The following is a 24199-nucleotide window of genomic DNA, read 5'->3' as shown; positions in this document are numbered from 1 at the left end:
CACTTAAAGTGCTTTATTTCCTCTGGAGGAGATGCGACCTGTGAGTGATCTAGTGGTCATGGTGAAAGAAGCTTCTTCACATTTTTCTAAACTAATAATCAACCTTTGGCCTCACCCCCCCCCCCCCCCCCCCCATGTTTTAGCAACAGAGACATGCAACATAAAAGATCTTCACATAAAACCTTTCAGGTTCCTCGACTACAGGACTTGTTAAGTACCTCCTCTTTTAAAAAAATGTACAGTATTAAAAGTTAATTTACTAAACTTTTTTCTTCTTACTCATTTTCTGCTTTGATATATTAGGATATACTTTGAGGAATCAACAGTAAAGAGTAATCTCATTAAGTGAATATATCTAAATGATCTGATTTATAATTAGGCATGTTGTGGTCAAGGTTACTGGATATTCATATAATAAACATTTGATTCACACAGTAAAAAGTACAAAATAAAAAGCCAGAAGCTGAAGGAACATGAAACCAACCAAAGCAACTGAGTTGATCAGAGAAGAGGTGGAGCCTCGACCGACTCAGAAAACCTTGAAGACCAGAGGGTGATGATAAAGATGAAGATGATGATGATGAGGTTGAGCTGTTTTCACAGTATGACTGAAGATGAAACTGAAATGAACTGAAGAAACGTCAAAGAGGAAAAGTTGGAGTCTGAGCAGTGAGTTCATTTAAATCTCTGCAGTTTGTCCAAACTGTGTTTTGAACATTTATTTCAAATTTGATTGTAAAGTTTAAATTTGAACAAATACGTCAAAGAACACTTACTGATTTTGTCTGAAGCTACAATTCAAGGAAACATCATACATCAGATTGTTAATATGAATATTGTGCGTCCAAACTTAAGGTGTTGAGTCGTCGTCACATTTAACGGCTCGTGTTTCCACAGATTCTCTCAAGACGAGTGTTTTTTTGTTTTGACTGAACCTAATGAAAGAAAACAGTCTTTGGTTCAGTTCCTGTGTTCAGACTCACCTCAGGTTTAAAACCCTGACGCTTCAGGTGCAGTCGGGCCTGAATGCAACTCTGATCCAACTTTTCCTCCTCTCTAGTTTCCTCCAGGAGAAACGGACCAGATCAGACCGGACTGGACCGGCTGATCTGGCAGCAGCGTTGTTTTGAGTTTAACTGGCTTGAAATGAGCTGTTCATTGAAAATAAAAAGTCACTACAGTCAGTGCAGAGAGAAGAAACAGAGTACTGAGGACATGACCCAGTCTGAACTGGTGGTCCAGTCTGGACCAGTTCAGTCTGGTTTAGGAGCTTTAAGTTTCATTAACGTGACAGGTAGCTTTCAGATGTTACTGGTGACCAAACTAACTAATCTACAGTTTCCTGTATAATCTGACCAGCAGCCTTTGAGAAGAGATTTGGATGAATGGGTTAATTCATGTTTTCATCTCTTTGCTGCACTGAGAGTTAGGTCAGTCTGTTTGTTCACGTGTTTCTGTCAGAGCTGGGCAACATGTCCACATTTCACTTCTACAGCTGGGACAAAATCATGTTTTAGGATTTCTGGCTTGTTTTTTTTATCTTGATGCAGAATTTCACTTTGATCTTTATCGATGCCACACGACGATGACGTCAAATGACTCCGAGGATTTCTTCAAATACAATGTTAAGAAACATGTTTCATATTTTTATCTTTTCCAAGTTTAGTGCTCTAAACTTCTGCTCGGATCCACGAGGCAACTCAACAGTTTTGCACACTGATGAATCAGGAAAATATTCTTAATGTGAGCACGTGTTCGAGCCGAGTGTGCGATGTCACCTCACGTTACGTCAGCCTCCTTTCTTTTTTTAGGGCTGCACGATACTGGATTTTTTGCAGATATCTGATATGTCAATATGGAACAACTCATTTGACCAATAGCCAATATCGATATATCCACTTTTTCCCTCTGATGTCAGTCAGATCATCATCAAGTCTCTTTTGTGGTGGAATTAACATCATCTTATACGGACAGACTGTGATGGTGACGGCCGAGCAGCAGAATGCCTGTCAGTGTCTGTAGTATTCAGTCATTGTGCTGAATAAGAAAAAGCATGTTGCTGATTCTCATGGTTCATTTTAAAGCCGATATTGGCCGATACTGACGACGTGCTGATATTATCGTGCATCCATACTTTTTTCATGTTACATTGAGATAAATGTGATGATTGAAAAACAAAAGAAATGTAAAGTTTTCAACTTTTCTGGAGGCCATTTGTCTGTTTGTAAAAGAAAGTACTTATTTAATGATAAAAAAAGCTTTTAAACCAGGAACCAGTTGGAACCAAAGCCTGGTTCTTACATGTTCCCCTTTTCTACCAAACTTAACTCATGAATGCAGCTTTTTTTTTTTCTAAACACAGGAAAACCTGCTAAATATCAGCTGTAACGTCCTCTCTCATTGCCAGAAGACTGGAGCGTGCAGGCAAGCAGGCATTTCTTTGTTGCTCTTTTTTTCCTCTGGTGTGTCACGTTGAACATCACACAGGTTAGTAAACAGCAGACAGCAGCATGAAGGCTGCCACAGAATAACAGAGGGCAGCACAACACTGCTTTTCAGCCGACACCCTGTAAATCATATCTAATGCAGAAGTCACAGTGTGCAAACTTTTCAGTTGGCTTGTACGGAGCGAAAATACTGCAGTTATTATTTTCTGGTTTTGTGAGATTTACAGACGTGAACAAAGTTCTGTGAAGATAAAAATAAATCTGTATATTTGTATCATAAACAGCAAACTAAATTAACATTTGTAGATTTCTGTAGAGAATATTTGCTGCATTTGTTTTGGGACTTCTTAAAAAAAAAAAAGCTGGCTGAAAATTCATTATTTCAGGACTTTGTTTTTACACAATTATAAAATTCATGAACCAGATGAGCTGAAGTGAAATCTGATGTGAGCAGAAATAAAACAAGACGTCCTCAGTTATGAAGACACATCTGGTTTTGCCGCTGCGTCTCTTCATACAGGAGTTTTACAAATATCTGCCAGCCAATCAGAAAGCAGTATTTTCTGCTGCAGTGGTACACTGATAAGAGGTCTTGTGGTTGTCATGACAACTGATTTTTATTCTATGTTGCCCAGCCCTGTTTTGTGTTTTCTGTCGTCCTCTGCAGTGACTGGCAGGAGCTCTTCCTGCTGTTGAGTTTATTTACAGGTGAGTTTTATTTCTGCGGCCTGAAGCTCGCACTGAGGTTTAGCTGTTAGCATTCTGCTACGTAGGGAAAGGTAAACGTCCGATTCACTGAATAAAACAAAGAGTCTGTATACCTGATAGTTCCTGGTTTAGCCTGAAGAGTGAGTGCGGCGGTGGCGGGATCTGGGAGGAACACTTGAGTCCAGCCAGCCAGAGTGAGGACCATCGAGTCCAACCAGCCGGAGTGAGGACAGTCGAGTCCAGCCAGCCGGAGTGAGGACAGTCGAGTCCAGCCAGCCGGAGTGAGGACAGTCGAGTCCAGCCAGCCGGAGTGAGGACCGTCGAGTCCAGCCAGCCAGAGTGAGGACCGTCGAGTCCAGCCAGCCAGAGTGAGGACCGTCGAGTCCAACCAGCCGGAGTGAGGACAGTCGAGTCCAGCCAGCCGGAGTGAGGACAGTTGAGTCCAGCCAGCCGGAGTGAGGACAGTTGAGTCCAACCAGCCGGAGTGAGGACAGTTGAGTCCAGCCAGCCGGAGTGAGGACCGTCGAGTCCAACCAGCCGGAGTGAGGACAGAGCCGCTGGCTTCACTTGCATAAAAAAATTTACCGTCCACTGAGAATCTGTTTCACAGCTCCGTAGAAAAACAGTAACAGCCGATCCATGTGCTACCTGCCTACCTACCAACCATACATCTGAATTTAACTCCTAGCTTACTTACATTATTCATATGCAAAAAAACATCTTAGTAGTTTAAATATGTCTGATAATATGTGATTTTATATTGTTCTGTTTTTTATAAAAACTTGTTTTTGATCCCCTGTCTCTCTGTGATAAGTGCTGAAGTTGTTTTGGAGGGCCAACGTGGCCACCTCGTCTTTCCTTTGGTTGCCAGGTGGTCCGACCTGCTCCCGCCCTCCGGCAGGTGAACTTGGAGGGTTCTGTTGTGGTCCAGCTCCGTGGCCTGGCTCCTACATCCATCTGGTCTGACAGGGTCCTCCACCTGTCGCTACCCGATCAATGACCGAATCAGAACCTTCTGTGCTGATGACACATTACCTCTACTGCACATGTGTGACTGTGCTCAGCACAGAGGGGGAAACACAGTATTTTATCGATATCATAAGAATAATATCCTGATTGGAAAAGTTAACTTCCTGTTAGCTAGCGAGCAAACATTAGCTAAAGAGCTTGAGTCAACATAGCATATTGCTAGGATACTAGTTTTCCCTTTTTCCAGTCTTTGTGCTAAGCTAGGCTAACACATCCTGGACCTACAGAGCACACAGAGAGATGAGACTGATGTCGTTCAGTTACACTATCCACCCCGAAAAACACTTAAGTTTTCCTTAAAGTTTCCATACCGTGAAACATTAGCAAACTAACATTAGCTATCTAGCTCACATACGTTAGCTTTTAAAAATGGAGGTCTATGTGTGTAATTAAGGGTGCGTTCATGAATTCAATCTGGCGCTGTACATTTAAATGGCAGTGTGAATTGACAAACTATTAAGTTAATCGTATGTTCACTCCGCTCGGCGCTCTGCTGCTCAGACTGTGTTCTAGAGAACCGAACGGTGCATTCCCACAGCGAGTATTTATGAACGCACCCATAATTGTACATGGTGAGGAAGCAAAAATTCACTTAGCTTGCAAGCTAACGTTAGCATAACAGCTAACACAGCTAATAGAATGTTGACTTTCTGTGTATTTCTCTTGGAAATATTAATGTTTGACAACATCAGCTTAGAAAACAATGGATAAGCCAAAAAAATCAGTTTGCTTTCAAGCTAACGTTAAACTGTGTGTTAGCCTACAGAAAACTATTCTTAATAATTAATGTCATTAATAGTAATAGCTCTAAACGACTGGAATACAAATTGTATATGCAAAGTTAAAAACAAACAAAAATGATATGAGTAATAAGTAACCAAAAATCTGTTAGCTTGTGAGCTAATGTAATTTTTCTGTGTCTGCCTAAGGAAAATAAAACTAACTAAAATGGAATAATTTCTGTTAACTAAATAACTCACAAATATTAGCTCTTTTAGCAGATTTAGAATAATTATACTGTGCTACTGGAGATAATGCAGAAAAAAAAGAAAAAAGCTAGCTAACGTAGATTTTTAAATCTGTCTACGAAAAAAATAATACTAACTTAAACAAACTAAGCTCAGCTTACCAGCTCACAATTAGCCTATTAGCATGCCTGAATAAATTATAGGGTGTGTTCGTCCAAACAAATTCATATAGCCTACTTTTTATACGTAGCTTGATACGGTTCTTAAGTGTTGTTTTATCATACCTTATTACACAGCTCTATTAAATGCTGTATTCTAATTGGTCAGTCGCGGCATTCAGAGGTCTGATATTACTGTGTAATGACCGTTGCTATGTAGCCCAGCGTTGCTAGGGACGCTGCCCTGACAACAGTTACTTTATTATCGGGCTAACGTAGCCGTCACCACTTCAAAATAATAATTTACAAGATACAAAGATGGACTATTTTCATGATAAAACTTTTAACATATTTGGTGAGCATGAAAATCTTGAGTCATGGTTACTGTCTGAAGATGAGAAGAATGCCGGAGAAGAGGGATGCTCAGAGGCACATGGAAAAGAGAGGAGACACAAGATTGTGGACGACAGGGAGGTTGATCATTGATCTTGATTCCCTGTAGCTACTGTAGCGCAGATTCAGCCGTTGCCGGCAGTTTTTTTTTCTCTCCTCCCGATTTAATTTATAAATCAATAAAAATCATATAATTAATCAATATTCTGTCTCAAATTATTTATTTAACTGATAATTAGCCGTGTAATAAGCGGGATAATGTATAATGAGCCGGTGAATACTGGGAACACAACTTCGCTGCGCGTCGGGGTTCTATTCCCCTGTCGGGAGTTATTTTCCCAGTATACACCGGATCATTATACATTATCCCTTACATGACAGTTTCAACGACTGCGTCTGTCGTCATCATCAGAAGTGTCACGTGATGTTGTGGTGACGTGTCCTGTAGATGTTTTATCCAGGTTGAATTACAAGCCTGTAATAAGAACCATATCAAGCTATAGGGTGTGTTCGTTAATCCAACCTGACGCTCTCCACTAAAATGAGAGCGCTGTTGTTTAAGAAACAGAGCGAAGGGTTAGGCTAATCACACGTTCCAGTTTGTGCCACAGAATTGTTTTGAAATAGAAAACAAAGTGTTCATAATGAGTAATCAAGTAAATTAATGTTTTCTTAGCAAATATTAACAGTTAACTAAAAGGTAGCTGACTAGGACACGATCATTAACTCTTTGAGCAACAGAGATCTCTGGTTTAACGTTATGATGAATGTAATAATAGAACCACTGGAATATTATTTGTAAAGTTACATGATCAGTAAGGAAAGAACTGAGTTAGCTGGTGAGCTAATGTCAATTTTAATGTTGTGTCTGCCCTTTAGAAAAAAATGTTTGTGGTGTGGAACAAAATAACACTACAGAACAATGAGTGAGCAAAAACTTAGCTAGCTAATGTTGATTTTTGAGTCTGTCCAAGACAAATGAATACGAAACTAAGTCAGCACACTTCCAGCTAACTAGCTTATAATTAGCCTATTAGCACAAATGAATGATTTATAATTGTCCTGAAATAGAATACAACATGATACAGGATACATGATAAGTAAGCAAAAAAGAGTTAGCTTGCAAGCTAATGTTAGCATAACCTGTCTCCATTTTGATGATGACAGCTAATGTACTCATCAGCTGGCAGTAGTTTTCTGTTAATTCTCCCTGACTGAATTCAAAGTTATTTTATCAGTTATGTTTATTAGTTTTGAGTCGTTGATGTGCAGCAGATTTAATGCGACACTGACAGACGTTACTGATCGGACGTGACATGTCTCCTCGAACGTGAAGCTCCTGTCGTCCGTCACACACATTGTCAGAGCGAAAAAGTGTCCAAGAAAAACAAAGAAAAGATAAAACACATGCTTGTTTATAAAAATATCTGAGAAGACAGACGGAACGCCCTGTGTGAGTGGGTCAGAGCGCCCCCCGGTGGTGCTGTGCTGTGCAGTGCAGCAGCTGTATTGCGTAGTGATGAGAGGTAACTGAGCTGTGTAGCTTATCTGAGGCTGGACGCCGTCCAGGTTTCCTGCTGTGAGTCTGTTCAGTCAACAGGCTGCCAGATGGTCCTTTCTAACCGCCAGATCCTTAAAACTCACTTCATTAATATCATCAAACCATAATCTTAAGAATTTACTTTACTGCCAAATTAATTATTCCAGCGTGATCAGAGTTCTTCACCTTGTACTCAAGACTGTTTTTACTGCATCATGTCAATACCTATTTGTTCCCAGAGCTTTCAGATGCATCCCATGATCTTCTTCTGGTGATGTAATGGGGGGCGGGGGCAGTGGGGGGCCGTCCTTGAGCATGAACGAGGGTTGTAATGTCCCCCCACTTAAGCCCACCTTTTACCACGTGACCCAAGTCCTGATGACACCTGAGCAGGTTTGATTTGCTGGGGAAGGTCATGTGATACAGTTGAAAGCTCTGGGAATAGTTGAGTAAGCAACCCTTTTAGAATCTCTAATACAGATGGTCTTTCTACATCAAACCATCACTCATTAAGAAAACGTCACACATTTTGAAACAAGATGGTGCCAACGCTTCATATTAATGCCTCTGATGTCTATGATTTTATTATTTAAATCTAGAATTTACAGATTATAATCACCAGATTATTTCACTAATTATTTTGTAACTTTTCCACAAGGTTCAGTCATTAAACTGACACTAAGGTTTGGCACGATTCAACTTTAAACTGCTGCTGAGAGGAACTCAACCCACGCTGACACGGGGAGAACATGTAAACTCCACACACTGGGCTCCCTTAACTTATATTTATTTGTTTTTATTATGTGACGACGAACAGTGAATAATTTTGACTTTTCTGCTTCTGAGAACAAAGTTCAAGAATCCCAAAGCAGCAAAAGTGAAACGATAAACTGATTTAATCACTTTGTTTAAATTAAGTTTTTTGATCATGATTATAAACTTTAGACGATTTTGGAAAAATTAAATTAGAAACATGTTCTGGTTTGAACGTCTTTATCTGCTTCTTGGGTTTTACACTGTCGATCACAACAAACAGACATCTGAAAACAAGACTGAAGACTTTATTATATTTTCTAATATTTTATAGAATTAATAATTAACATACTTATCAATACACTTGACTCCTCATTAATGTTTAGCTGCAGCCCTGCAGGTGTTGGTGAAATCTCTGCATGATGTGAAATGTTTTCAGCTTCATGAGAACATAAAGATATTAAATTGGTTCTAACGTCACAAAGACTGAGGAACTCTGATCACAGCTGAACTTTAACAGTCGTAGTTTTTTCTCATTGAATCTTTTTGTGCAACTAAACTTTTTAATGCCGCTGTGGCACGTTAAAGAGCGCGCAGGGTTCTTGTTATTAACCAGCTGCTCCAGATTGTCTCAAGGCAAATACGAAGGATTCTACCTATTAAACTGGCACTGAGAAGTTTGGCAAAGTTTCCACCAGACAGACTGTTGTGACGCTGCTTTGTGAACCTGTAGGACCTGTAAATATAAAAGTAGAAATCTGTAACATAAAGTAGACGGAGGCAAACGAGGACCACGTCATCGTGTGGTGTATGAGGTTGTAGGAGTGTGTGGCATTTCTTCATTTTCTCTCGATCTGTTCGGTTTGGTTAGTGAAGGTAGATGCGGTTTAAAGCGGAAAAATCTCAGTTCAGACTCTGAGGCGTCTTTTCAGTCGCTGCTTTGACTCGACGCCTTCAGCGTCCCGTTGGCTTCAGGTGCAACAGGATCAGAGCGGCCTTCCACGTCTGTCACTCCCCACCACAATCTCCATCCTTCCCCCCTCCCCCTCCGCGGGGTCAGTCAGGCCCTGTGGTGGAGACCGAGGCCTGAGGACCCTCACTGTACTGGCCTCCGCCACCGCTGCCCCCACCCTCGGGCTCCTCCTGGCTGGGGGAGGCCTCGTCGCTTGGCCCTCCCCTGGACGTGACGGAGGCGGTGGTGGTCTCGGGGGAGGCGCTGTGGGCCTCCTGCGGGGCGCAGCCCGGGTGGTTCTTGCGGAAGTGCTGGTTGAGGATGGCCTGGAAGGGGAAGCTCTTGCCGCAGACGTGGCAGTGGAAGGGCTTGTTGCCGGTGTGCTTGCGGATGTGGTACTCCAGCTGGTCCTTGCGGGTATACTTCTTCCCGCAGATGCGGCAGACGAACGGCGTGATGCCCATATGTAGGCGCATGTGGCGGTCCAGGCTGCCTTTCTGGTTAAAGGACTTGCAGCAGTAGATACAGGTGAGGCGGGGGTTGTAGCGGAACCAGCGGTCGCCTACCTGCTCCCTCAGGTAGTCCTCGTAGCCGCCCATATCAAACGCTGCATGCTCCTCCCCCTGACAGACAGGAAGACACGTTAACACAGGAACAGATGACATCACACTGAACACTCTCTGGACACACTGCTCTCAGTTACTGATGAGGTTCTAGGGTTCCTTCAGGAGTTTCTGGGGGTTTCTGACATGTTCTAGTGGTCGATGGAGACTCAAAAGGTTCTAGTAACCACTGATACCCCTCTTCTACCAAATCAGCTCTGGTTCTTATGATGTGTTCACACCAGCAGCACATAAAACAATATGCGTGAGTGAATTACACGTAAAGTCAAGTAAAGACGCGAACAGACACGAATTCCCACGAGTGCTGCAAAGGACGCAATCTGAATGACCCAAAAAACGTGAATGAAGTGAGTCGCGTGATTTCACATGATACGCTTATTCACAAGGGTTGAAAAATCTGAACTTCAGCGACCAATTCGTGCTGCGATAGCCAATCAGCATTGAGATGCTCCAGGGGTGTATAATCCAGAGGACACACTGGTGGAAGTTCATTCATGGATTCAGTAATTTTATGAGCGTATGATGTGAGTCAACACAAAATATTCTAGCATTCAAACTTCGAGAATAACTCAACACAGCTGTAGCCAGTATCTCACTATCACTATCCTCATTCAGATTCTAAGAAGCTACAAATTATATTCAGCCACAAAATAACTCTGAAAAGCTGCAAATCAGAACGAAGCACAGAGAGTCGTTGACTAGAGATGATACGCTGTCTCATGGTGGTCACTTCCTGTCGACGTTACAGATCAGAAGTACAGAGAGTCGTTGACTAGAGATGATACGCCGTCTCACGGTGGTCACTTCCTGTCAGCGTTACAGATCAGAAGTACAGAGAGTCGTTGACTAGAGATGATACGCCGTCTCACGGTGGTCACTTCCTGTCAGCGTTACAGATCAGAAGTACAGAGAGTCGTTGACTAGAGATGATACGCCGTCTCATGGTGGTCACTTCCTGTCGACGTTACAGATCAGAAGTACAGAGAGTCGTTGACTAGAGATGATACGCCGTCTCATGGTGGTCACTTCCTGTCGACGTTACAGATCAGAAGCACAGAGAGTCGTTGACTAGAGATGATACGCCGTCTCATGGTGGTCACTTCCTGTCAACGTTACAGATCAGAAGCACAGAGAGTCGTTGGCTAGAGATGATACGCCGTCTCACGGTGGTCACTTCCTGTCAACGTTACAGATCAGAAGCACAGAGAGTTGTTGACTAGAGATGATGCGCCGTCTCATGGTGGTCACTTCCTGTCAACGTTACAGATCAGAAGCACAGAGAGTCGTTGACTAGAGATGATACGCCGTCTCACGGTGGTCACTTCCTGTCAGCGTTACAGATCAGAAGCACAGAGAGTCGTTGACTAGAGATGATACGCCGTCTCATGGTGGTCACTTCCTGTCAGCGTTACAGATCAGAAGCACAGAGAGTCGTTGACTAGAGATGATGACGTAGTTGTTTGTTTCTACTCGTTGTGAATCTTTGGTCTGAACTGGACTTTAGTTTCTGTTGTAGTCTTCTCCATTGTCTCTGTACAACCTATAGAATAAGACACGCCCACTGATGTCGTCACAGTTCAAACAAGGTAAAAGAAAACCTGATATTTTTTGGTTCCAGCTCCTCCGGTTCTGAATCAGTTTATTTTGGGTCGTAGTGCTCTGAACGGTTCAAAATTAGGTACCAGAACAAAGCTGGTTCCATGTTGGTGGAAAAGAGATATATGAGGAACTATGACATGAAGAACTGAAGTTTACTTTCAGTTTTCACCATCTGAATGTTATTCAGATCAGTGGTTCCTGACTGGCCCGGATTCCTTCTCTGTCATTAGTTCAAGGTCCACATGGTTTAATATATTCAGTGGCATACCTGTGTTTGGACATCGTTAAGATAGCAGCTGTCTGGTAGTCACTGACTCTACGGCAGGAAACAGCACTTCAAAATAAAGTGTTTTTTACAAACTTGACACATCTGCAAGTGACCTGCGATTCATTCAGAACAGACCTGAGACCCACTTTTGGACCATGACCCACCAGTTGGGAACCACTGCTTTAGAGAACCTACAGGAGGTTCTGGGTTCAGTGGGGGCTGTAAGAGTCTGCTGGGAGGTTTTATTGAGCTGTAAAGGGACAGTTCATGATGGACTCTTGGAGAGCACCATTGCTCGAACATCATCACCATCACCATCATCATCATCATCATCATCATCATCATCGCCACCGCTGTTTAAGTCCTGAAAGCGACAGTCCAGATGTTCTGCAGTGGGGCTTTATGAGGTACTGATCCACAGTCAGTGTGTTACCTTCAGCAGATGTCAGAGAAAGCTCCGTCAGGAAGATTCAAACGCTCATGAATAAATATAATATTTAATATTGTGTACATTTGAAATTATTATTTTTTTGTGTCTAAAATCAATTTCGATTCTGAAACTGCTGACTGATGTCTGCTGTAGGTAACACGCTAACTGTGGATCCCTCGGGACTTAACCAGCGGTGGGAGATGATGATGGTGGTGGTGATGATGATGATGATGTTGGAGTGATGTGTCATGTTGTGGTCATCAGGTTATAAACTAAGCAGTGACTGACAGACAGAGTGTAACCATAGAACCTGTTTCCTGTCACAGAGCGCTGGTCGTCAGTACCTGTGAGCTCGGCTGTCGCAGCTCGTCCGCCCTGCTGGGAGACTCGCTCTTCGCTCTGTGACGCTCCGCCAGGACAACCACGCTGCCAGTGGGACTGAACCTGCCAGGTGAGCACATGAACACTGTGGTCAGTTGTTTACAGCTCCGTCAGAACGGCGCTCTGAGGCTGGTCGTCACTGTGACTCACCTGTCTGTCTCACTGAAGCTGGAGGATGGCTGGGCGCTGCGGGTCCCCAGCCCTCCCACCGGCCCCGTCACCAGCGTGCTGCGTCCCGATGTGTCGATCATCACGGTGGTCTCCTCCTCCACCGGCCCCCCCTCCTCCTGGTGCTCCCCCGCTCCGATCCACTCCTCCATCCTCTCTGTTTTGATCCTCACCCGGTCCATGCCGCTGCCCTCTTCGGCACTGCCGGTGCGCTCCGGCTCGCTGCTCGTCTCCACATACCACTGACCGGCCCGGTTGATGCGAAGGATGGGTTCTCTGCCCGCTCTGCCGGAGGCAGCCCCGGGCCCCTCCAGCCCGCTGTGCTCCACTGTCGGCAGCGGGCTGAGTGGCTCCTCGGCAGGGCTGACTGCCTCGCACGCCTCCACACCTCCCCGTGCACTGATCAGCCGCAGGCCGGTGTGATGACCGCCGGCTCGCACCACAGCCTCCAGAGTCCTGCTGCTCCTGGAGCTGCGCGCCGCCTCCTCCTCCTCCCTGGGCTCCTCATCCAAGTCAGCCAGGCTGATCTTCAGGTGGATGCCCTCCAGGATCTGCGTGCATCGGTCGATGATGTGCTGCATCTGCAGGAAGCTGGCGGCCGTCAGGTAGCTGATGATGTCGGCGAGCTGCAGGCAGAGGCGGCCCGTGTAGCAGAAGGACAGCAGCTGCTCGAACACTGACGGGTTGCGTATCACCGTCAGCGACACGGTGCTCATCTGGCCCAGAGACATGTGGTCTCGGAAGTACGGCGAGCTGGCGGCGAGGACCACCTTGTGAGCCCGGAAGCTCTGACCCTGTACGTTGACCACGATGTCGCAGAGGCGGCCCTGAACACGCAGCTGGTTCAGGTGGGATAGAACGGAGTTACTGAAGTCCGGGATGTCCAGCTGGATGCTGCCGGAGCGCTCCATGCTGCCGCCTGCAGGGACGCTGCAACGACAAGGACACGGGTCAAACAGCTGAAGTTACACTTCCTGCATTCTGATGAATGAGGACGAAACATATGATGATAGATGTTTCACTGCCGACAGGGGAATCTGTCAACACACTTCCTGACAGCAGGGGGTGTCACTGAGTCAGGTGTCACTCAGGTGTGCTGTTATTGTTTGTTCTGAGACGTTCTGTGTGTTTGTGAACATGTGAAGACATTTAGTCTCGACTGTGTGCGGCTCTGTTGGATTTGTCCTGAGTGACAGAGACATTTACATGGACACTATTCTACACTTTATGGACATTTGGGACGGTGGGTGGTTCGAATCCAGGTCATGTTAATAGTGTTTCTGTCTCTTGATGTTCGGGGAGTTCGTGATCCGTTTTTTTTATGAGGTGGTTATGTGCTAATGTAAAACAATCAGCACAGTTTCAAGATTAGAGTCACCAATTCAGTATCTGACCAAATGTCTCCCCTTCTGTTCCTGAGATATGATGTTAAGACATGATGATGTCACAGTCAAGCTGACCTTTGACCTTTTGACCTTCATTATTTTATCCTGTTAGACATTTGTGTCAAGTTTGGTCAGAATTAGTGAATGAATTCTTCAGTTATGGACAAAAACATGTTTCAATGAGGTCACACTGACCTTTGAGCACCAAAAATCTGATCAGTTTATTCTTCAGTCTGAGTGGATGTTTGTGCCAAATAGAGGGCACTCTTTGAGATACACAGTGACCGTGACCTTTGACCAGTGTCTGTACTTGGAGTTGGCGGAGTTTATGATGGGAGTGGGTTGGGTTTAAATTGAAAGTGGGTGTGGCCTGATCAGAAGCTGTTGTTTTAAGCCTGATATTGATACAGTTTGATCAGAAGTTGCTTCATTTGTTATTATTAGAAAACTATTGACAGAACAACCTCAGAACTTAGATCTTTTAGGTTCACAGTTACTGACAAGTTTAAAGTCCAGTTCAGACCAAACCAACACCCTCTGTCAACGACTCTCTGTGCTTCTGATCTGTAACGTTGACAGGAAGTGACCACCATGAGACAGCGTATCATCTCTAGTCAACAACTCTCTGTGCTTCTGATCTGTAACGTCGACAGGAAGTGACCGCCATGAGACGGCGTATCATCTCTAGTCAACAACTCTCTGTGCTTCTGATCTGTAATGTTGACAGGAAGTGACCACCATGAGACGGCGTATCATCTCTAGTCAACGACTCTCTGTGCTTCTGATCTGTAACGTCGACAGGAAGTGACCACCATGAGACGGCGCATCATCTCTAGTCAACAACTCTCTGTGCTTCTGATCTGTAACGTTGACAGGAAGTGACCGCCATGAGACAGCGTATCATCTCTAGTCAACAACTCTCTGTGCTTCTGATCTGTAACACTGACAGGAAGTGACCGCCATGAGACAGCGTATCATCTCTAGTCAACAACTCTCTGTGCTTCTGATCTGTAACGTTGACAGGAAGTGACCACCATGAGACGGCGTATCATCTCTAGTCAACGACTCTCTGTGCTTCTGATCTGTAACGTCGACAGGAAGTGACCACCATGAGACGGCGTATCATCTCTAGTCAACAACTCTCTGTGCTTCTGATCTGTAACGTTGACAGGAAGTGACCGCCATGAGACAGCGTATCATCTCTAGTCAACAACTCTCTGTGCTTCTGATCTGTAACGTTGACAGGAAGTGACCGCCATGAGACGGCGTATCATCTCTAGTCAACGACTCTCTGTGCTTCTGATCTGTAACGTCGACAGGAAGTGACCACCATGAGACGGCGTATCATCTCTAGTCAACAACTCTGTGCTTCTGATCTGTAACACTGACAGGAAGTGACCACCATGAGACGGCGTATCATCTCTAGTCAACGACTCTCTGTGCTTCTGATCTGTAACGTCGACAGGAAGTGACCACCATGAGACGGCGTATCATCTCTAGTCAACGACTCTCTGTGCTTCTGATCTGTAACGTCGACAGGAAGTGACCACCATGAGACGGCGTATCATCTCTAGTCAACAACTCTCTGTGCTTCTGATCTGTAACGTCGACAGGAAGTGACCGCCATGAGACGGCGTATCATCTCTAGTCAACGACTCTCTGTGCTTCTGATCTGTAACGTCGACAGGAAGTGACCACCATGAGACGGCGTATCATCTCTAGTCAACAACTCTCTGTGCTTCTGATCTGTAACGTCGACAGGAAGTGACCGCCATGAGACGGCGTATCATCTCTAGTCAACGACTCTCTGTGCTTCTGATCTGTAACGTCGACAGGAAGTGACCACCATGAGACGGCGTATCATCTCTAGTCAACAACTCTCTGTGCTTCTGATCTGTAACGTCGACAGGAAGTGACCACCATGAGACGGCGCATCATCTCTAGTCAACGACTCTCTGTGCTTCTGATCTGTAACACTGACAGGAAGTGACCACCATGAGACGGCGCATCATCTCTAGTCAACAACTCTCTGTGCTTCTGATCTGTAACGTTGACAGGAAGTGACCACCATGAGACGGCGCATCATCTCTAGTCAACGACTCTCTGTGCTTCTGATCTGTAACGTTGACAGGAAGTGACCACCATGAGACGGCGCATCATCTCTAGTCAACGACTCTCTGTGCTTCTGATCTGTAACGTTGACAGGAAGTGACCACCATGAGACGGCGTATCATCTCTAGTCAACGACTCTCTGTGCTTCTGATCTGTAACGTTGACAGGAAGTGACCACCATGAGACGGTGTATCATCTCTAGTCAACGACTCTCTGTACTTCGTTCTGATTTGCATCTTTTCAGACTTATTTTGTGGCTGAATATAATTTGTAGCTTCTTAAAATCTGAATGAGGGTAGTGATAGTGAGATACTGGCTCCAGTGATGAAACAAAACCAGCATCAGATGGACTGTATTCATAATCAATACGCCACAATAATATAAATAACCAGCGCCAATTCATCAGTCAATGAGAATGTGTGTGTGGGCGGGGCATAAGCACATACAGCCAGCAGCAGCAGCGACCCACCGTCTGACACCGGCACACTGTGAGGACAGAAACAGAGGGCTCTGTGGGGACGGAGCACCTGCTGCAGCAAGCCAACACGCCGTCTGCGGTCATTTTGACTTGACCAGCTGACCTCACTACAAGCTGATTGGCTGTTGAAACAGGTGATGTGCTTTAAAACCAGCCGCCGGCTTGAGTCGAGCTCAGACAGGCCAGTTCACACCACTGACATTTTTATCTAACGGTTTCGTCTCGTTGCTGATGTTTGGTCTGAACTGGACTTTACTCTTATGATACTTGTACTCGTAAAAACTAGAATATCTGGATCGGATACTCGTTTCCTCCGAGTACTTGGCTCCACTCCAGTGGCTTCATCTGAATATGTCCTTGAATAAATGAATGAATAAACCATTCGTTGTGTTGCATCTTTTTACTGTGCAGGAATTTTGAGGTCGATGTCGATATACTGGCCGATATTACACACACACACACACACACACACACACACTATATTTCTATACACAAACACACATTTCTCTGTGATCAAGATGCTGAGAATTTTTTTCAACATCACATTCTGTTAAAAATTCATATTGGTGCATATCTGACAATGAAATATATATATGTATATATATATATATATATATATATATACACAAAAAAATGTTTTGAAACAGGTGAAATACCCTCTATGTGGCTTAGATGTATCATAACTCTGGTTCCTAAATCTCAAAGCGATGACCCAGTTTGTTAAGCACTGTTTACAAATTATACTCCTCCATACTTAATATTAGACTTATGTCATACCTTGAGAAGAGACAACTCCTTGTCGATGAACAAAATGGATTCCGTAAAGACAGGGCTTGTTTGGATCATCTCTATACTTTGAGCTCGACAGTAAGGGTAAGGTTAAAAGAGAAGAAACCCACATTTGTGTATTTTGTTGATTTTAGAAAAGCTTTTGATTTTGTGAATAGAGATCTTTTGTTGTACAGGTTATTTAAATATGGAGTAAATGGGAAGTTCTATAAATCTATACAGTCATTATATAGCAATCCCATAGCTTGTGTAAAAATAAATGAGTCTTACACAGAGTGGTTTCCGACACCTTTGGGGGTGAAACAAGGAGACAATTTGTCTCCTACTTTATTTGCAGTTAACATTAATGATCTGGCATGTGCAATTAAGTCAATGAACTGTGGTGTACAGTGTGGGGAAGAAATGGTTAGCATTCTTTTGTATGCTGATGATATTATTATAATGGCTGAAAATGAACTCAATATGCAAAAAATGTTGTCTTACACAAATGAATGGTGCAAGAAATGGAGGCTGTCCATAAATGAAAGAAAAACTGAAGTTATACATTTCAGTTTTATTTTGGTGACAAAAAATTATTTTTGTTCGCTCTTATAAATACTTGGGTCTTTATGTAGATGAGTACATGAATTTTGTTCAAGGCACAACTGTCCTCTCTGATTCGGCAGGTAGAGCACTTGGCAGAGTTATTGGTAGAATTAAGATGCTCAAAGATATTGGTTTCCTTACATATACCAAACTTTTTCAGGCTTGTGTCTGTCCAGTCCTGGACTACGGGCTGGGATCTGGGGTCATGATAGTTATCCTAAGAGTGTAACATATTTGGGCCATTCAATATTTTTTGGGTGTGCATAGATACGTTCCAATGCTGGCGGTCACAGGGGATACGGGCTGGGAACCCAGTGAAGTCCGTTGGAAGGTTTGGGTTGCCAGATTATGGAATAGGTTACTCAATATGGATGATAATAGATTAGCAAAAAAAAAATATTCAAATGGGATATACAATGGAATGGATTTTGGATAATGGACATGTGTGATTTGTTTTGTAAATATGGATATAAATGAAAAAAAACTGACATCGTAACTTTAAAGGAAAGGCTGCTTTATGAGGTTCAGCAACAGTGGGCAGGTGAGATTTGGAGTAAACCAAAGCTACGTACCTACCGTGAAATAAAATATGAGTATTTTACTGAAAACTATGTTCTGTATAACCTGTCAAAGAAACAAAGATCACTCTGTGCACAGATTAGAGCAGGCATATTGCCACTTCATACTGAAACCGGGAGGTATGTAGGGTTGGAAGAAGACAGTGGAATCTGCCCAGTGTGTGACCTTAAAGAAGTACACTTTCAGTTCACTTTGTCTTGCACTGTCCTTTTTATTGGAAGATCCGCAAAGAGTTGTTTAGTACTACAAAGATTAAGGTAGATTGGATAAAATTCGGATGATTCACAACGACTGACTTGGCTGTTTGAAAAAGAAATATTTGGACTGGCAAAGTATTTGGAGAAAGCTTGGGACATGAGAAAGGGAGCACTGTATCAGCAGATGTTTAACTTTACTTTTGTACTGCTGTAAATTGGTTTTCTGTTGCTGTTGTTATCAAATGCTCGACCAGCACGACTGGAAATTTTACTTATGTAATGGAATATGAAATGTATATTGTTATTTTGTTTGGCAAAGGTGTCATATAATCCCGTGGGGGATGGGCCGCTAGGTGGCATGACACTAAAATAAAATAAAATCATTCATTTCTATATATAATACTGATTTATCTGTGAAGGGCCAATATCAGCCGATTTTATATTATCAGTCAGGTTCTCGCAGGAATGTCTTCTTCTGACATTCTGACACTGGGTAACTAGTAATCTGTAACTTTCCAGCTCAGCTGTCGTGTTCACACACTGTTAAATTCATCACTTTATAGAAAATCTGAATTTTATGACCTCAGTGTTGAATATCGATATTTCTTAAGATACTGAAATTCTGAATGATTGACAGCGTGGTGACGGCACAGGTGCAGTAAAGGTTCAGTTTCTCTCTGAGATGTGCTGCGGCAGGAGTTTAAGGTCAAATAGAAACACTGAGGTACTCGGTTACTTCCTGTGACACTGAGCAGCTGGAGATTCTGTTTCCTGTTTATTAAAACTTTGAGTGTTTGTGCAGCAGGTGAATCCTGACGACCTTTAATACAACATTTACTTCTGTTTACAGCATCTGATACACACAGGTGTGTGTGTGTGTGTGGTTCTACACCTGTCCTAAAGGTGAGCCTGTGACCTGTCAGTCTGGGACGTCACGGACTGATGACTGACAGGTGTGTCAGGAGGGTCTACAAACACACCTGTCAGTCACGTGACACATGAAAACACTGTGACCTGGATCACATCAGACCCACATGGAGGCTTCAGGTTCCAACATCACAGAACCTGAACCAGACCCACATCAGGACCAGACCCAGCAGGACCCGGAGCGGACCCGGACCCCGGACCCCGGTCCTCGGCCCGTGCCGGCGTGTCTCGGAGGAGCAGGTAAACCTACAGGTGTGCAGCCTGACTCACCTGAGGGGGGGACAGGGGGAGGTCGGCTCTGGTTTCAGGGTGCGGTGCAGTCGAGGCTTCAGTCCTGCAGCTAGCTGAACATCGTTAGCAGGGCGGGAGACGACGGCTCAGCACGGCTCAGCACGGCCCGGCCCGGCCCGGCAGGCTGCAGCTCCACCCGCCGCTCCTCCAGGCTCCGCAGCTCCGGGACTCCAGCGGCTCCAGCGGCGGTCGTGACGGGTTCAAGGCCGGGGAACAGCAGCTGCGCTCGGGCTCCGGTCCGTCAGCAGCCGCTCTGCCGCCATTCCGCTGGAAGTCAGACTCGGTTTAGTGTCGGCTCAGTGTCGGCGGACCGCCGCTGCTTCTCATCTTCCTTTTTCACGGCAGAAGGGCCGAGGCTGCAGGAAGGAAGGAGGGAAGGAAGAAAACTTCGGGGCATGTCGGGAAATGTAGTTCAAGGCCGCGGAGAGAGCAGGCTGTCCACCGCTGTAAGACTTTACTTCCCGGCATGCACCTGTGAGGCGAGGGGTCATCACTGCACTCAGAGTTTGGCAAAGTGGAGAGCACACACACACACACACACACACACACACGCACACACAAGTGTCATTTATGTCAAATAAATTTGTAATTTGTATTAAAGTGTTTTTGTTTTGTTTTTTTCTTGTTTCATAAAAACACATTTAATCTTTTATCTTTAACTTGAACAGGAAAACAACGTTTACTTTTAGGGACTGTTCATTATTTATGGGGGGGGGGTTGTATTTATTTTACTGCTGATTTCTTTTGAGAAAAAATGCGTTTCAAACCTGCATGTTTTCTGTAAAAATCACCAAAATTACACCATTTACCAACCAAAAACTATAAAAACAGAAATTATTGTTGGATTTTCACATTTCCAATTGTTCTCACCAGAGCGGACCTGGTCCCCGGCCCGTGTCGGTGTGTCTCAGAGGAGCAGGTGCAGCCTTTCTTTCTGCGGCCGTGTGACTTGGACACTCGAGTGAAGAGAGGAGCAGAGCTGTCAACTGATCACCACCTGGTGGTGAGTTGGATCAGATGGCGGGGGAAGCTGCCGGACAGACCTGGTAAACCCAAACGTGTAGTGAGGGTGAACTGGGAACGTCTGGCGGAGCACCCTGTCCGTCGGGTCTTTAACTCCCACCTCCGGGAGAATTTCTTGTGCATCCCTGGGGAGGGTGGGGACATGGAGTCTAAGTGGGCCATGTTCAAAGCCTCCATTGTGGAGGCGGCTGCTAGGAGCTGTGGTCAGAAGGTTGTCGGTGCCTGTCGGGGCGGCAACCGAAGAACACCAGTAGTGAGGGAGGCCGTCAGGCTGAAGAAGGAGGCCTTTCGGGTCTGGCTGGCCCAGGGGTCTCCTGAAGCAGCAGACAGGTACCGGCTGGCCAGAAGGGCTGCAGCTGTGGCTGTCGCTGAAGCAAAAACCTGGGTGTGGGAGGAGTTCGGGGAGGCTATGGAGAAGGACTTTCGGTTGGCCTCAAGGAAGTTCTGGCAGACCGTTAACCAACTCAGGAAGGGAAAGCAGGGCTTGTCTCAGGCTGTGCTCAGCAGAGAGGGAGAACTGCTGACCTGAACTGGGGACATCGTTGGGCGGTGGAAGGAGCACTTTGAGAACCTCCTGAACTCGGCCATCACGTCCACTATGAATGAAGCAGAGCCTGGAGACTCGGGGGAACTCTTGCCCATATCCCTGGCAGAAGTTGCCGAGGTAGTTAAAAAGCTTCCCAGTGGCAAGGCGCCGGGTGTAGATGAGATCAATACACATCCAGGGCGCATGCTCGTGCAGCGACCAGCAGCTTGTTGCTTCTCTGTTGTTTGTTTGTTTGTTTATCTCTTTATTTCACCTATCTCGTCACCCAGCACTTCAAGAGATGATCTGGTAGATCGACAAAGTTGTTCGTGAGATCTGCACTTACTGTCGTCTCCTGTAACGTCGGAATTATGGAGTTAAAAGTCATATTCTTACTGTGGTTGGCATTTCTGCTGGCAGAGAGCTAGCGTGATTTACCTCCAACTCCTTGGATCCAGTACAGCAAGGAGTTCCTCCTTCAATGGAGCGGCCGCCCAGATTATGCACAGACTTCAGTCTCTGTCCCCCGATGCTCCCAACATTATACTTGGGGATTTTAATAACTGCACCATGTCGAACTCTCTAAGGAACTTTTATCAATACGTCAAATGCCCGATGAGATATAATAAGACTCTGGACTTGTGCTTTGTGTCAGTTAAAGGCACGGACAAATCCATACCGCTACCCCCACTGACCACAGCTGACCACAACTGCGTGCACCTTATCCCGGTGTACTGCACTGCTCTGCAGAGGGGAAAAGTGATCACTAAGCGGGTTAAGATCTGGACAGAGGATTCCTCACTGACTCTGCAGGGATGCATGGACAGCACTGACTGGAATATGTTTGTGGACTCTGCAGAGACATTGATGAATTAGCAGATGTTGTCAGTTCATGGGCGTCATATTGTGAAGATATTGTGCTCCCTGATAAAATTGTAAAAATTTACCCTAACAGCAGGCCCTGGGTTAGTAAGTCCTTGAGGATTTTGTTGAACAAAAAGAGACAAGCCTTTAAACAGGGTAAACTCTCTGAATTTAAGAGACTGCAAAAAGAAGTGAAATTTGAGGTTAGGAGAGCCAAACAGACATATAAAGAAAAAGTGGAGGACAAACTTAGCAGCAATAGCCTTGGTTCAGCATGGGATGTAATGGAAACTATGACTGGTCTGCAGGATAGTAAATGCAGGAAAAAAGTGGTTTAAGTCACTGGCTGATGAGCTGAATCAGTTTTATCTTAGGTTTGATGTTAATGATTTTTCTAAGGAATCTGAATTTTTAAAGGCCAATCTCTCCAACTCTTCTCCTGTCACTGCATTTGATGAACGCTCTGTAGTTAACATCTTCAAGCATTGCAAACGTAAGACTAGCCCTGGCCCTGATAACATTGGGAGACGTTTGCTTTCCAGTTGTGCAGAACAGCTGGCTCCCATTTTTCATCAGATTTTTATGTTATCACTTTGTCAGCAGAGGATTCCACAAATATGGAAACAGTCCATTATAGTCCCTGTCGCTAAAAACAACCATCCTAAGGTTCCAAATGACTATAGGTCAGCTGCTCTTACTTCCCTGGTCATGAAGTCATTTGAGAAACTGATTAAACATGAACTTCTGGTTAATACACAACATCTCCTTGACCCCCTTCAGTTTGCATATAGGATGGGGCGGGGCGTTCAGGATGCTTCCATCACATTGCTAGATCTTTTATTTAAACACTTGAAGGGTAGCAAAGCGCACGCTAAGCTCTTATTTGTGGACTTCTAGTCAGCTTTCAACACCATCCAGCCACACCTGTTGGTGAAAAGGCTTCTTAACAACTTTGGTGTTGACTCCAGTCTGGCTGGCTGGATTCTGGACTTCCTCTCTAATAGATCTCAGAGGGTGAATGGGTGTATGTCAGGAGTGATGTCTTCATCCACTGGCTCACCTCAAGGGTGTGTCCTCTCACCACTCCTTTACATCTTGTACACTGATGACTGTAGGAGCCAGTTTTTAAACAGACACATCTTGAAGTTCGCAGATGACACAGTTATTGTTAGTCTCCTGCATGATAATGAATCTAGCCATGGCCCTGTGATTGACTACTTCTTAAACTGGTGTAAAAACTCTTTTCTTAATCTTAATGTATCTAACACAAAGGACATGTGCAATGACTTTAGACGCCATGCTCCTGCAACTCAGTGCACTGTTACTGATGGCCAAGAGGTGGAATCTGTTGTCAAGAACAAATATCTTGGGTCCATCACTGATAATAAGCTCACCTTTGAGGATAACACGGAAATGATTTGCAAAAAAGGCCAACAACGACTTTTTTGTTTCAGGAAACTTGTCAAATTTCACGTTGACCAAACCCTGATGACCCTTTTTTACAAATCTTACATTGAATCAGTTTTGACATTTTCTTTTATCTCGGTATCTGTTTGAACACTAAAAACAAGAATGCTCTGTCAAAAATTGTTACCATTACCAAAATCATCGGTGTCCAGCAGAGTAACCTGTCTGTGTTGTATAATAGTCAGGTGGTGAAGAGGGCAAAGTCCATTCTCTCAGACCATTCTCACCCTCTTCATCAGGAGTTTCAGTCCCTCCCCTCTGGTACCCGTTTCAGATTCCCCTCAGTTAAGTCTTTTTTTTTTAAAGATATTTTTTTGGGCATTTTAGCCTTTAATCGACAGGGCAGACAAATGTGAAGGGGGGAGAGAGAGGGGGAGTGACATGCAGGAAATGGCCACAGGCTGGAGTCGAACCTGGGCCCCTGCGGCAGCAGCCTTGTACATGGGGCGCCTGCTCTATCACTAAGCCACCGACACCCCCTCAGTTAAGTCTAACAGATACAAACACTCATACATTCCCTCAGCCATCACCCTCCTTAATGCAGGGAAAAGGACTTATA

General features: G+C 44.6%; 1 protein-coding gene across 2 annotated transcripts; it reads right to left on the bottom strand.

The window, feature by feature from the left end:
• Positions 1–1644: 1644 nt before the first annotated feature.
• On the bottom strand, positions 1645–21324 carry zbtb37 (zinc finger and BTB domain containing 37). Of its 2 annotated transcripts, none has more exons than XM_033621741.2 (5): positions 20631–21324; positions 19740–20232; positions 12400–13347; positions 12213–12312; positions 1645–9571 (listed from the first exon to the last, which is right to left on the bottom strand). In XM_033621741.2, the coding sequence occupies exons 3-5, from the start codon at positions 13326–13328 to the stop codon at positions 9053–9055; spliced, it is 1548 nt and encodes a 515-aa protein (XP_033477632.2). In that variant the 5' UTR covers positions 13329–13347; positions 19740–20232; positions 20631–21324; the 3' UTR covers positions 1645–9052. The 2 variants fall into 2 exon arrangements, with proteins under 2 accessions (XP_033477632.2, XP_033477631.2); XM_033621740.2 differs by having other exon boundaries at positions 19740–20253; positions 20631–20768.
• Between the last annotated feature and the right edge of the window lie 2875 nt (positions 21325–24199).

This window comes from Epinephelus lanceolatus, chromosome 6 (genome assembly GCF_041903045.1).
Source record: "Epinephelus lanceolatus isolate andai-2023 chromosome 6, ASM4190304v1, whole genome shotgun sequence".
Classification (NCBI taxonomy): Eukaryota; Metazoa; Chordata; class Actinopteri; order Perciformes; family Serranidae; genus Epinephelus; species Epinephelus lanceolatus.
Note: the sequence above shows the minus strand (reverse complement) of the source record. Positions and strands in the feature narration are given on the sequence as shown.

Bases quoted from the DNA above. Each gene is read 5' to 3' on its own strand.
- zbtb37 (XM_033621741.2), bottom strand. From the start codon at position 13,328: ATGGAGCGCTCCGGCAGCATCCAGCTGGACATCCCGGACTTCAGTAAC. The intron at 12,313-12,399 runs GTGAGTCACAGT...CTCACCTGGCAG, and splicing joins AGCTTCAGTGAGACAGACAG to GTTCAGTCCCACTGGCAGCG. The intron at 9,572-12,212 runs GTACTGACGACC...CCTGTCTGTCAG, and splicing joins TGCGACAGCCGAGCTCACAG to GGGGAGGAGCATGCAGCGTT.